Source organism: Schistocerca piceifrons, chromosome 1 (assembly GCF_021461385.2).
Source record: "Schistocerca piceifrons isolate TAMUIC-IGC-003096 chromosome 1, iqSchPice1.1, whole genome shotgun sequence".
NCBI lineage: Eukaryota > Metazoa > Arthropoda > Insecta > Orthoptera > Acrididae > Schistocerca > Schistocerca piceifrons.
Window position 1 is genome coordinate 340,290,205 of NC_060138.1, and position 15,064 is coordinate 340,305,268.

The 15,064-nt window shown below is 39.7% G+C and overlaps 1 protein-coding gene across 3 annotated transcripts in view; it reads right to left on the reverse strand.

The window, feature by feature from the left end:
• LOC124783583 (PAS domain-containing serine/threonine-protein kinase) overlaps positions 1–15,064 on the reverse strand; it is a 222,850-nt gene that overhangs the window by 7,308 nt on the left and 200,478 nt on the right. For all 3 annotated transcript variants that reach the window (XM_047254035.1, XM_047254034.1, XM_047254033.1), the window contains exons 19-20: positions 10,939–11,076; positions 10,476–10,706 (exon numbers count right to left, since the gene is read on the reverse strand). In XM_047254035.1, coding sequence (XP_047109991.1) covers positions 10,476–10,706; positions 10,939–11,076 — 369 coding nt within the window. The remainder of the gene's footprint in view (positions 1–10,475; positions 10,707–10,938; positions 11,077–15,064) is intronic.

The following is a 15,064-nucleotide window of genomic DNA, read 5'->3' on the forward strand; positions in this document are numbered from 1 at the left end:
CTGCAGCTTCAACTGCCCTACATGCGCCCGTGACGCTGGAAGTTTGCCCAAGCCGATTGGACACTTTTTCTGTCTCTAGCGACATTCGATGACCGTCACTTTCCCAGCGTCGACGATGAGATCACACATATTACCAACGTTATTCTTACAGCTGCGGAACATTCAATAGCACGCACCTCCGAATTGCCCCGGCGCCCCCCAGTTCCTTGGTGGAACGAGGCATGCCGTGATGCAATACGTGAGCGGCGACGTGCTCTACGCGTTTTCCGCCACCATCCTACTTTGGCCAACTGTATCCACTATAAGCAGTTCCGAGCGCGATGCCGTCGTGTCATCCACGATAGCAAGAAGGCAAGCTGGAAATTCTTTATTAGCTTATTTAACACCTTCACTCCCTCCTCGGAATTTTGGAGTCGGCTTCGACGGTTATCAGGCGCGCCTAGTTTCTCCCCGGTCTCTGAGCTCACTGTCGCGCATGACACATTAGTGGACCCCGTCGCAATTTCTAACTCGTTGGGTCAGCACTTTGCTGAGATTTCGAGCTCTTCAAATTACCCGCCAGCGTTTCTCCCGAAGAAACGTGCAGCGGAAGTGCGACATCTTGCTTTCTCCTCTCCAAATCGCGAAAGCTACAATACTGTTTTCTCCTTGCGGGAACTCCAACATGCACTCTCTTCTTCTCGCTCCTCCGCCCCAGGACCAGATGGTATCCACGTCCAAATGTTGCTGCATTTATCAACCCATAGTCTGCGTTACCTCCTTCGCCTTTATAATCGAATTTGGACCGACAGTACTTTTCCCAGACGATGGCGGGAAGCTATCGTCGTTCCTGTTCTGAAACCTGGAAAGGACAAACATCTCCCCTCTAGCTATCGCCCCATTTCTCTCACGAGTAGTGTCCGCAAGGTTTTGGAGCGTATGGTGAATTACCGTTTAGCGTGGTGGCTGGAATCCCGCAGTCTTTTAACACCTGCCCAATGCGGATTCCGAAAGCATCGTTCTGCAGTTGACCATCTTGTTGCTCTCTCCACTTATATCATGAACAATTTTCTCCGGAAACCCCAAACAGTAGCAATATTTTTTGATCTGGAGAGAGCATACGATACCTGTTGGAGGACAGGCATCCTCCGCACACTGTTCTCTTGGGGCTTTCGAGGTCGGCTGCCCCTTTTTCTTCGCGAATTTATGGCATAGCGCACATTTAGGGTGCGGGTGAACACTACTCTCTCCCGTACTTTCTCCCAAGAAAACGGGGTACCCCAGGAATCCGTGCTGAGTGTTGTACTGTTTGCCATTGCCATCAATCCAATTATGGATTGTCTCCTTCCTGATGTCTCGGGCTCCCTCTTTGTGGACGATTTTGCGATCTACTACAGCTCTCAACGGACCAGCCTTCTTGAACGACGTCTTCAAGGATGTCTCGATCGCCTCCACTCTTGGAGCATCGAAACCGGCTTCCGTTTTTCTCCCAGTAAGACCGTTTGTGTTAATTTTTGGCGACGTAAGGAGTTTCTTCCGCCCTCCTTTGGATTACGTTTAGTGTCTGGAGCTTTTTAAACCAGCCCTGTGGAAAGCCTTTATGCTGAGACTGCTGAACCTCCGCTGTCCAATTGGTGAGCAGTCCTTCTGAGTCGTTATGCTAGCCATCTGTCTTCCATGCCTGCTAATCCAGCCCATGACGTTTTTTTCGACGCCTCCTTTGATGTAGGGTATGCAGGCCGCCCCTCCTCCCTACTAGCACCGGGTGTCCGCTTCCGTCAACTGCTCCATTCTCTTTCCTTCCGCTTTCCTAAAACCTTCTTGACAACTTGGGGTACAGCACCGCCTTGGCTCCGTCCCCGGATCGACTTGCTCAGAGACCTATGTCAATTTCCCAAGGATGGTACCCCTACACTTGTCTACCGTCGGGCATTTGCTGCTCTATGTGCACAAATGACGGACACCACATTTATTTACACCGACGGCTCGAAAACATTGTTTGGTGTAGGGAGTACCTATATTGTTGGCGACACCCCAAATCACTTTCGGCTTCCCAACCAGTGTTCGGTTTATACTGCGGAGCTTTACGCTGTTCTCCAGGCTGTCCACTACATCCGCCGCCATCAGCGGATACAATACGTTATCTGCTCAGATTCTCTCAGCTCTCTCCTCAGTCTCCAAGCTCTTTATCCTGTGCACCCTCTGGTCCACCGGATTCAGGACTGTCTGCGCTTGCTCCACCTGGGGGGCGTCTCGGTGGCGTTCCTCTGGCTCCCGGGACACGTTGGTATCTGTGGAAATGAGGCGGCCGATATTGCAGCCAAGGCTGCAGTCTCTCATCCTCGGCCAGCTATTCAATCGATTCCCTTCGCCGATCTGCGGAGCGTTCTATGTCGACGTGTTGTTCATTTATGGCACACGCATTGGTCAACACTTACCCAAAATAAATTGCGGGACATAAAAGCTCTTCCTTGTGCTTGGACCTCTTCCTCCCGAACGCGTCGTCGGGAGGAGGTAATTTTAACTAGACTCCGGATAGGGTACTGTCTTTTTAGCCATCGACATCTTTTAAGCGGTAAGCCTCCCCCACTCTGTCCCCACTGCTCTCAGCTGTGGACGGTAAGACACCTTTTAATTGAGTGCCCCTATTTTAATCCGTTACGCTCCCATCTACAGCTATCGCCTGATATATCGTCGATTTTAGCAGATGACACACGCTCAGCCGACCGCGTTCTCAAGTTTATTAGTGCCAGTGAAATGACGTCAGTCATTTGAAGCTTTTTTTGGGGACAACCAACCCCTTTCTGTAGTGGATTTTTAAGCCTTCCTTCTGCTTTTAGTTTCTCCAATTTTATGACTTTCGTTCCCATTGCTGCTGATTTTCAATTTAGGTTTTTTACTGTTTCCTAAGTCACGGACCGGGCGCTAGTGACCATAGAAGTTTTGCGACCCCCCCCCCCCCAAAAAAAAAAAAAAAAAAAGAGAGAGAGAGAGAGAGAGAGGAGCAATTATTGTAAGCTGACAAGAAAGACTTTAATATTATCACCTAATTTCCTTACATCATCATTTTCCAAAATATTTGAAAAAGTAATGTACTCAAGAGTAGTCTCACATTTAAGTAGAAACAACTTACTTAGCTCATCACAGTTCAAACTGCTCAACTCAGAAAGCTGTTTAAAAATTAACTCAAAATATTAAAATAATAAAACATCACCAGCTGTAATTTTTGTGGTCCTTTGAAGATATATGGCTATACAGATCATTTTACACTCTTAGAAAAACTCATTTTTTAAAAAAATAATGGCTTTACACACAACTAATACGAATCATATTTAACAAAATGCCAAAAAATTGTGCTGAATAATTCAAACAAACAACAGCATAATTTAATCTGGACAAATTCTCTGTGCCAGTGATGCATCACTTGCTAAGTTAGAACAACTTTTCAGAATTCTGTTTAAAATTCCATTACCCCCCCCCCCCCCAATACATAATTTTGATAAAATATTTATAATGTGGTCATTAAAAACGTCTGCAAGTTGTGAATTATCACTCTCAACATTTTCATTTAGTTTAATTGTTACATATTCTTGTACACTGACTGGTTGTTCTGTCTCCCATTTCACAATATCACAGAACTTTAGTTTCTGAAGCATTGAAATAGAGATCACGATGCACTTTTGTAAGCCAATCATAGCTCGTATCACATGATCTCGTCAGTCGATGATAGCAGATATTCATCGCGTTTACATGGGGTTCCCAGAACAGAATTTCGTAAATCGATCTCCCAATACTGCTTCTGGGTAGTCATGTAGACACTTCAAAATCGATTCTGGAAATCCGCTTCTGGTTGCCAGTTTCCCATGTGAACACAGCTGGTATTGAAGCGTGCTTGGGCTGTCAGGTTTTATCTTGTTTTTAAACATTTCAGCTAATATTGATGGAGTGGCTTTTTGAACAGTGGAGGATAAGTAGCAATATTAGACTGAAACCGTTTACACCTCATCTAACTGAAGAGAAATAACGATTGTGCTGATTAAATCAAACTATATCTGCTGTTTTTCAGGCGCTGTAGTTAACTGGCCTAGCAAATTCGCTTCAGACCTTAACATGCAAACACAACAGCGGGAAACGGTTTCCAAAATTTATCTTTTCAAAGATATGTCACTTATGAATGTGGTGATTCAGAGCATAGGGCACGTGATGTAGTCAGCTTGTAGCAACATCACTTAAGTAGCACGAACTCACAAATAGGAAAAGTTAATGGTTTAAATCTCTATATATAGTGTAGCTGCAAGAAAAGCCAAGCTTTGACGTATATAACATTGTCTTTTTTGTATGTGTTACACTTCGATACATTGCACAAATGTGCCATTAAAATTTTAAGTAATGACGCAATTGCCTGGTCTTCTGGGCTAGAAATTCTTTTAAATGGTTGGCCCTCAAAGTGTTAAGCTTTAAATGGAAAATCAAACACACTGTCATTTAAAAAAATTAAAAAGCACATTTGCACACACAACGTAACTCATATTGCGTAAAATAAGATGTACTGTGAAAGTAATGCTTTTCAAACGACCAATTGCAATATTTTCCTGTGACCCGTTAGAATTCGTTTCAAGCAGTTGCCAGAGTGTGTCAGAAAACAGCATTAAATGTGCCTGTGCAGCTATGACGACGTAGGTAGCCTGTATGTTTGAACATATATGGCATTAAGAGATCTTACATTACATAATAAAGGAAACAGGACATCAGAGGATACTCCAAGAGCATCGGAATTTTGTAAACCATACTAAAATGCATAATTCAACTTAAAGACCGTATTCTTAAGTCCAAATTCACAAAGAAGTAGGCCCCAAGCTGATATTAAACTTCCCAGTGTGGTTTTCGGAATGCAAATTTTCTTTTAGTACCAGTACTGCATTATGTTTAGTTCTTTATTATGGCATAATGCCATACCTACCAAAAGATAACAACCTGCACTATAAATTCTGCAAACCGTTGACACTAGCCAATAGTGTTTCAATTCAACTGACTGCCTCTGTGGAAAAGATTAATGAAAGTCAATTCTTTTTTTTCAGCAAATCGACAAAAATAACTTCATTGTTCGGCAAAGCAATTAATACCCGACTGCCAAAAGCATGAAAATAAAATAAAATCAGAAAACTGAAACTAACAACATATTTTAACCTTCCATAATTGTCTGAATATTTTAATCCACTTTACAGCTCCTAGACACAGAAATCCGTTGTGTTCTTCAGAGCTGTAAACCAAGAGGATACAGCAAAATCACTAAATGCTAAATGTAAACACGGTTCACATAGAGACTACCCCCTCACCCCAATACAAATCAGATTGCTCTGCGCATGTGCGAATCTGGCAGCTTGGGTGCGCCAGGAAAATGTTTCTGGGTTCCACCTGGCTGCTTGTTGATAACAGACGCACTTCAAGCAGCCAGAAGCGGGAGAAGGTTCTGCTCATATGCAACTCAACTGCACATGCATATAAGCCGCTGGCAACAGCTCAAACGAACCTAATGTTAACCAATGTGGCATTATACCTATCGGAACGAGGCCCTCAAGAAAGGCCGGTCCCCACTAGGCTTAATGCATGTCAAAATCGTGTGGCAGGGCATTTTTTGCCATGGAAACGCCATCAGCAGTGCGGCATAGCCAGCTCTGCGTTGCGGTTTGCCAATGTCGATCCGCCGCCGCGTGCCATGCTCCAGGTCCGCTCCGTCAATCACTGAATGAGCTGAGCGTGACGTCAGGTATAGAACCCCCGGCCATCCGAACTTTCGCCGAAGCGCTGGCGCAGATCCAGCGGCAGCTACGAAGTACTTATCACCCGATTGCAAGGAAACTATACAGTGAAAAAAATTTGATTCTTCTGCATCTTACAGCCTGATATCTTCTCTCGACAAAGGACTGAATTTCTTTTCATTATTCGCCGTGGTTACTTGCTGTATCGCATTTATGTAAACCATTACACGAAATTTTAATGACTGCGCAGAGGTAAAAACGCATTGTGTAGACTTTGCGTATAGTTCATTTTAGGTAATACACTATGAAGCACGAAATTTAGTCAACATATCGAAATTGTTTTTAAAGTTGAGAGCAGATTGATAGCTATCACCGTTCTCAAGATATTGAATGGTATGTCGACGGACGGGTTGTGCAACGGCTGCGCGCGGGTCATTCGCGGTGCGATGGGTATTTCGCCCTGTTTGTCGTAAACAATGTTGTTATCAGCTCCAAATTTCGTAAACGGTTCAAGAAAGCAAATCATGGGTTTTAGCGAATGGTGACTTGAAAAAGAATCATGTATTTCGTCGCATGATAAACATCCAAAATCAATCTATCTAACGAGATGTGAAAGTAACTACAGTTTTTCAGAATGGATAGATTCATTTTCTTAAACTGCATTTAATAGCATGTGAAATGAGAATTACAATGGGATGGAACACGTTAATATTTACAATATTCTATACAGACCTACAGAAGTTAAACCGCAACTAATTTGCTGGTATGTCATAACATGTAATTCGCTAAGTACCTGCAGCTATTGATTATATCCTTTAGTAAGTATGTAACAAACGCTTTTTTCTTGCTGCTGTGTACTTTATTTGGTCAAGACGCGTTTTGCCTTTTACTTTAAGGCATCTTCGGTGGAATCTGGAATGATTCAATTTTGTTTTGATACGTAATACTTGCAGATTATGAAACAGTTCACTTTTTATTTATTTATTTTTTTTACATGAATATGCAATTACTTACAGTTAATTGAATTTTTGGTGGATATCTGCGTTTCCTCTCTCCTGGTCACATGCTGTAGGTTTAAATGAAACTTAGCTTATGGAACACAAACACATTTTCATGTTTGCTCTTTTTCTTGTCACTAGCTGTAGACATTTTACCGAAAATGGTTATTTTTTCTGTTATCCTCATACGTGTGTGTGTGTGTGTGTGTGTGTGTGTGTGTGTGTGTGGCTAGTTAGTGAGAGTTATAGGAAGTTGAAGGTGAATGCCACTGTTGTCAGAGAGTGGTTGAAAGGTTTGGTGTTCAGCTGATTTCAGTTTTGGTTTAATTGTTTTGTGGAGTAGTTTATGTAAGAGTAAACTCGCTGTTTCAATTAACAGAAAAAATAGTAGAATAACATTTCAACACATGATTATTATCAGAATAGTAGCACCCCAACCCCTTTGTCCTCAATCTTACGTGAACCCCTTCACAAAATATTTAAACCAAAACTCGAATGAGCCGAACATGAAAACTTTCAACTACACTCTGGCAGATATTATATTCACATTCAACTCACTACACACATACATAAACAGATATAAAGGGAACAAAATGAGCAGACTTTAGTCTTCAGCACATACTTCATCATGTTAGTAACATGTACATAAACAAATCAAATAAGAAGAGACATAAAATGAAAACACAGTAGTTACAACTCTAAATCAGTTTTTGGTAAAATATTCGAAGCTGGTGACAGAAGAATAATTATGTTCCACACCAATTAGTGCAAAGAACAGGAATATTGTGAAGAAAAAAGTTTGTAACGTGGAAATGTGCTTAGGCCTCTTAAGTGATTTTTTCAGAGCGATCTATAGCCTGCGACCAAATGAGGGGAAACACACATGCCAGCCAAAAATTCAATTAACTGTAAGTAATCACCTATTTACTTAAAAGAATAAGACCTGAACTGTTTCACAATCCACAAATATCACAAAGATTCTATTGGAAATGCATTAATGTAAAAGGCGAAAAGCGTCTAGAACAAATAAAATACATCGCAGGAAGAAAATGACATTTGTTATTCACAAACCGAATACTTCTGTGCTTGCTGCAGGCAATGCCAACATAAACAAACTTCTTATTGATTACTTTGTTTTGCCTTAAGACATTTTGTTTATTTGCAACATTTACAATACTTTATAATTACATGTAATAACACCAGATTGCCAATTAGTCTTTCCAGCATCAGTAAAACTGTCTTTACAGTCAGGATGTATAGCCCTTAATAAGTCCATTTCTATTACCAAAATATTTTACATTCCTAATCCTAACTTTGTGTTAAACACCTTGGCAGAAAGTACCAAATATGCAAATGCTATAAACACAAGTTTGCCTTTCTTCAGTCTGTCTACTTAGCTAAGGGGTAGGATCAGTATTGCCTCTCGTGTTCACACATTTCACAGGAATCTAACATTGTGCTCATGTTAGTTTGTATAGCCCCTCCCACTCTCCTCTCTACATATTCCTCCCACCTTCTAGCCTTCTCTTATTTGCTTAGTTCTGGCTTGCCAAATGAGCTCTTGACAGTTGCTTCTCCTTTGAGCAAAGTTTTCTATCTTATTTAACGTCGGCACCTACGTTTTCCAAATGCAAAATCGCTGTTGCGATTTTCAACACACTGTCAATGTCATTTTTAAACATCTCTATTCTCCATGGCCTACTTTATTTGCTGCATTTTTATATTTTCCCCTGTCAATGAAATTCAACTTATCATGTTTTATCCAAGGATTTCTACTGTACCTCTTTCCCATTTACATCCTCTGCTGCATTTACCACTTGTTCTCTCAAAGATATCCATTAGTATTGTAGTGGATTCCTTCTTCTATTTTAGTCAGTCGTACCCTTACGATTATCAAGAAACTCTGTGTCTTAACTTATTCAGGTTCCACGTCCTTAATCTGCTAGAGTTTACTGTCACTTTAGTTGTAAACTGCAGTTTGTAACCAATAAATTATCTTCGGTCTGAACCTGTATCGGAAAATGGCTTATAATTTAAAATCAGTTTTCGAAAACTGTTCCAAATATGTATTATTATTTCATGATTCTTGAGCAAAGTGTCAGCGATGATAAAATTATGCTCTGTGCAGAATTCAATGAGGTGGCTTCCCCTTTCATCCCTTCCCCAAGCCTATATTATCTATTTTCTCTTCCTATACCTGCTACCATATCCTAGTCTCTCATCACATTTTAAATTTTTGTCTCACTTAACTATCTGAGTAATCAATCTATTCATCACCAGTGGTGTAGGTGAGCATGTAAACTTTTATCATTGTAGTACGTGTGTTAGCATTATGTCTATCTTGGTAATGATAACGTTAATGGCAGTTTAGAGATGGAGATGAGTGTTGTCATATTATTTAATTGGTATTTCAATGGCTAACACTCATGTAGTGGTTAAAATACAAATCTTAACATAGCAAATATTGATGATCAACTGTCACACATTCTTAATTGTAAATAAATGACTATCAGATAACGCATAATGCACTATCATTATAATAAACTGCGTTTAGGTACTGCAATTTGCAATACTAAAAGTTGTTATGTACGTAACAATAAGTTTCTGTTCTAGGGCGATTGGTTTTCTGAATGAGATAGTGAACAACCATGGACGGTAGTCACGAAATCTGTTTATGGTGAAATAAAAGATCATGAATAATGAAATATGTGAAAGAGTACATTGTAAAGAAAATTAAAAAAAAAAATGGTAAGTCTTCACTCAAGTTCGTCTTTCCTTCATGTAGGTTCACAGTACAGTTAATCGAACGTGCCGGGCGTTTCAGTGGGTCCTGCCCCATACCTCAGAGGCTGTCCGTCACTGGCTACCGCTAGCATCTGCCGCTTCCAAGTGGGAATGCCAATTCCACGAGCTGCTGTGTTAATGCGGAAAATGCTTGCTTATGATGTTGCCCTGTGCCTCAATGTAGTGGGAATCAGTCTAAAGACAGGCTACGGTGCATGTCATGAAGGTAGGCCAAGCTCACTCAATTGGGCAGATAAACTGCATTTCTACACCTGTTAACTCTTAACTAGGTGTGTATTTACCGACGAGAATTTTATCTTCTACTGGAATCCACTATTATGGAATCTTACTGTTATTAGTCCAACAATGATAGGAAGTCCATAGGCGTACTAATAATTTGTTATGGCTGTACCGGGGTACAATACAATTATAATCATGCCAAAGTGATTATCGGTTGCTCAGGGCACCACATCATCTATGAAATGTTTACTGTTACGCAGAAGAGACTAAATGCTGTAAACAAGCAGTTATACCATTCATGTCGAGAATTTATTTTAAATCTTGTTGCATGATTAGTAATCAGTAAGGCTTCATAATGGTAGATTCCAGTAGAAGATGCAATTCTTGCTAGTACAGGCACACCCAGTTGCAAGTTAAAAGGTTTAGAAACGCATTTTGCCTACTGAACTGAGCGAGCGAGCTCAGGCGTACCTTTGTGACATACGCGCTGCAGCCTGTCTTTCTTGTGGGCCTCGCATCGGAAGCAGTTTGCTGTTATGAAGTACTGCACAGTGCATTTGTGTGTCAAATGCTTACACTACCTTTAAATAGTATTGACGATGGGCTGACAGAAGACTGCTATCTCTTGTACTGAAATTAATTTGAGAGAGTGTTTATTTCCTCTTTGCACATCTCTGCTCAAGATTTCATTTTCTATTGTGTATTAATAACACACCTGTCACTGAAGTAATAACATCCTCTTCATTTCCAAAATTTTCAACAGTTGTCAGGCTACCAAGTGAGTTTGAACTTCCAACTGTTCTATCATCAGCATTGGAATCATCTTCATGATTGGACAACAATGCAGATGATGATTCTGTAACTGGAAACCTATTTGACAATGAATCATTCGCGGAATCACATCTGTATTCTGAATAATAGACAGGAGGATGTGCTTCTTGAGGATCTGTTGGAAGAAAACACAAAAGTTAAAATGCTTTTCATTATCACAAGCAATGTAAAAATATCGCAACCCTGCATCTTATAGTATAGATGGAGAATTAATAAAATGAGAGGGGACAACAACAAAGCAACAAATATCACTAAGTAGTAGTAGTAGTAGTAGTAGTAGTAGTAGTAGTAGTAATAATAAGTGAGCTTAATCAACAGACCCCATACACAAAGCTTAATGAACTTACAGCAAGAGACAATGTCTTGAAAATTGTATCCTGTCATGTCAACTTCCTTACTGATCCAAGGATGTTCTACAAGCTGTTTCACAGTACAACGTTCTCTTGGATTCTTTTCCAGCATCCAGTGGAGAAGCTCCATAAGTTCTGTAACAGGTTTGCTATTAAAATACACTGTAAAATTTCATCATTAATGTAAATCTTAAAGATATATAAAGTACCAGTACTGAAAATAATAAAGATTTGTAGTAAACTAAATATTTTTTCATTGATGCTGAAGTACTGTGCTATGCAAGATACTGCTTTCACATAAAGTCTTATTTTCTCCAGTTTGAAGCTACTTTATTTTTGTTTGGCAGAATAAAAGCAATTAAAGAAATAAAACCACACTACGGACTATAGAAACATAGATCTACAACCAGCACCTGCAGCCTGTTGAGCACCAAAGGAACTGTTTTGGATGTCTTGGAGCATTCCAGTATATTTCTGCTGAGGACAATCTTTGACCATGTACCCTAAGTGTTCTTGAACTGCAGTCACTAATGAGAACTGCAAATTCTCTTTATACCTTCGGACATGGCACTTAGCATAACCTTTCCTTAGCTGAGTCTAGTCTGTACATTTCATTTCAAATTGAAACTTTGTTATTTAACTGAGTGATATTGTGGAAGAGTTCCATATTGGGCACTAATCAGTTTGGAGGAGTGTTGTTTAGGATCTTAAAGGCTGAGTGGTTTTGTGGATGGCTAGAGTGATTTAACTTCCTCAATTCTGATATTGTTGCTTGCTGCTACCTAAAGTGTGGATGTGCAGTGTTACTGATAGTGTTCATCCACAACACACAAACTGATTCATTCTTTCTGCAGGATTTCTCATGCATTCGTGAAGCTGGAAGCTCACGTTGTTAGTAGAGTGGCAATTGTTCAACTGAGGCACAATATTCAGCAACTGAGTCTACTAAGATAAGATATGCAGTACACACAGTAACTGGATCGGTTGGCCACAAATGTGCTAGCTAATTTCTTCATGACATAGTTTTATGTCTTAGGTTTCTTGCTGGTACTTCCCAACACATTTTGTAGGTCAGTAAATGAGATGCTGCCTTGCTATTCTATTGTTCAAGTGGAATGTGCTTACTTCTGACTTGAGAACTCAACTTCTTGCAATATAAATTCAGTGGAGTGGTCCTTGGAAGGGGGTGTTTCTCTCTCCTCCTAGCGTGTTAGTTTTAATGTTAATGTTAGGTCAGCAACATACCAGACTTTGTCAATAGTGGTGTCAGGAAAGTCACTGGTACAGAAACTGAAGAGTATTTGACCCAATACAGAACCTGCTTCAGGTAAATCATTCTTTACTGTGAATGATTTGTTTGTGCTACACTCAATCCTGACAATAAAAGAACAATGTTAAAGCAGTAACTGACATACGATCAGTTTTCTTCTCGCATCCTATACTCCTTTTGACCTGAACCACAATTTCCATACAGCTATAAAGTGTCATATGGTACATGGGTCAATAAAACTATAATGACATTATGTTTCTTTCACAATCATGGCTATGTAAGATGTCGATTCTAGTACCTGTACAGTAGACTTCAGTATGTTAGTGCTTCTCTGCTTATTATTCCCTGCACTCTGATATGTATTTAAGTTTATTAAGTTCCAGTAAAATGGAGGACAGAACCAGCAACCCGAGTGAAAACTTTTTCCCAGTACCTGTCACAGTTCCAGTAACAGTCATCTCTTTGTGGCGACTACTTTTGGATGATTTGAAAATGGACACGATGGTGCGAAACTAGTTGCCACAAAGAGATGACTTACCACAACTGTGATGAATATTGGAAATAAATCAAGTATTTAAGTGTTCCAGAAGTTTGAAAAAGATTCTGAGTAAAGTCAGGAATCCATACCTTAAGGTATCATCTGTTGAACAATGGCAACTCCAAGCAGGCATGTCAACAACACAGGAAAAGATAGCTACTTACTGTAAAGATGATATGTTAAGTTGCAGACAAGCACAATTAAAAGACACCTACATGAAGCTTTCAGCCACAGCCTTCTTCAGAAAAAGAGAAACACACACCATTCATACACACAAGCAATCACACCTAATGCTCACATGACCACCAACTCCAGCAGCTCACAGCAAAATGCAAGTATCACATGGGATGGGAGCAGCAATCTGGAGGAGGGGCAGAGTAGGGGAAGTGATAGTAGTGTACAGGTGGGGAGAGAGGAATGCTCTCTGGCAGCGTGTACATAGACTAGAATGCTTACAGGATTGCTTGTGTATACGTTTGGCGTACATTACTCTTTTTCTGATGAAGGCCATGGCCGCAAGCTTTGTATAAGTGTCTTAATTGTGCCTGTCCGCAACTTAACATTTCATCTTTACAGGTAAGTGGCAAGCCATATTTTTCCTACATTTTTGTATCATCTATTGGTTTTTCAGGATTGAGTATCGCTCTAGTTTGAGTGACCTTTAATTCTGGATAGCTATTCCCACCATCTAGAATATCACTGAAGAATCTAGTTAAGCATGTACTTCAAGGTACAGAATAAAATTCAAGAATATTCCAATCAAGCCCTGTGCACAACCCTGTTTTCAGAGTCTGAGTGCCTTCATTTCTCTGTTGATAACTGAATTGGTCTGAGAAGGTGGTGGTATAATAGAATGGTTCGGTGGAGAAAGCAACTACGTCACTTTTTCTTACTTTTAAGGAGAGACAAGAAACTGTCTTGTTGTGAAACTATTTGAGAGATTGCATTGAAATTTTCAACATTTGTTGCACGCTAATCATACATACTGTGAATGAAAATAATTTTCATGTATTCTAAAAAGTATCTTCTGGAAAAAAAAGAAAAGAAAAAGAAAAAAAATTATAAATTTATAACATAGTTCCTTTCTCCAGTCAACAATGGAATTTAGCCCTTTTGTGAGTATTACACATTCAAAATTACACATTTCCGGTCTAAAACTCAAGTTTATTGAGTAACTAATGGAAAAGTACCTTCAACTGAACACGAAAACAACAACTTCATAGAACTCAAAGTTATGAATAGTTCACAATATGTCACTTTTAGTTGGCCATTTCAATACCTCCTCCTAAAAAATCTCAGCATCTTCTCCATGAATATACTTAACCAGTTTCTGAATATCTTAAATTTTCTTTTTATTGATTCTAACCTTCCTTCCGTCATGTAGCCTTTGCAACCCAATTTGAAACAAAGCAAATTTAGTTTTTGTTAGGTTCAAGGAGTGACTGACACAACTGTTTATGGAAGAGTAAGCAGTCATGACTACCGGTTTTGTTGCTTCATAAAGAAATTCTTTGAATATTGCCACAGAAAACTTTTGTTTTTCTTGATGAGGCACCTTGGGATGTGCTGTTTCCCTAGACTGTACCCTTTTTTTTTTTTTTTTTTAAAATAATGAGGTTACCATGTGTCAAAGTCCATTTTATCTTCACTTTCCACCATAACTGTAACTTGAGGAATACTGTTTGCTACAATTTCCACATACTCTTTAGGGAGTTGTAAACTCAGTACATTTCCATATTTGTCTCTCCAGCGCTCCAAACACACAGTCACTAGCAAAACGGGTGACCTCTTTCGGGAAATCGGTGGGAGATTTTTTTAATTTGTCAGTGTCTGTCAATGCAATGCATATCTTTACTATGGTGTAAATAGAAGGTTTCCTGCATTGGGATGTCTGGCAGAGGCAAGTTTTGCATGTAGTCAAAAGCTAGTCCAACAATGTCATCCATGCCCATACATTCTTGCCCCAGTTATTTGACTGAATTTATAAAATGTCCTGCTGCACTGCTTGTGAATATCCAACCCAAGTTATGCAGCTCTTTTACTACTGTCAGAGAGATGTGAACTTTTTAACTTAACCTGAAGTCCCTCACATTTGCCACATACATCAATTTGAGGATAACTGAAAGTAAAATTGTAATTTTCACGAAAATGTTTCCTATAGAAATCGTACTTCACATTTATTTTTGGATACTTCTTAAGGAACATTTCATGCATAATTTTCAGATTGAGGCATGCATTTAGGTATTTCATTTGCTTCCCAGCATAATTTCCTTTGAGTGGGAAAGGTGTGATGTGGGTATCTATAAAATTTATTA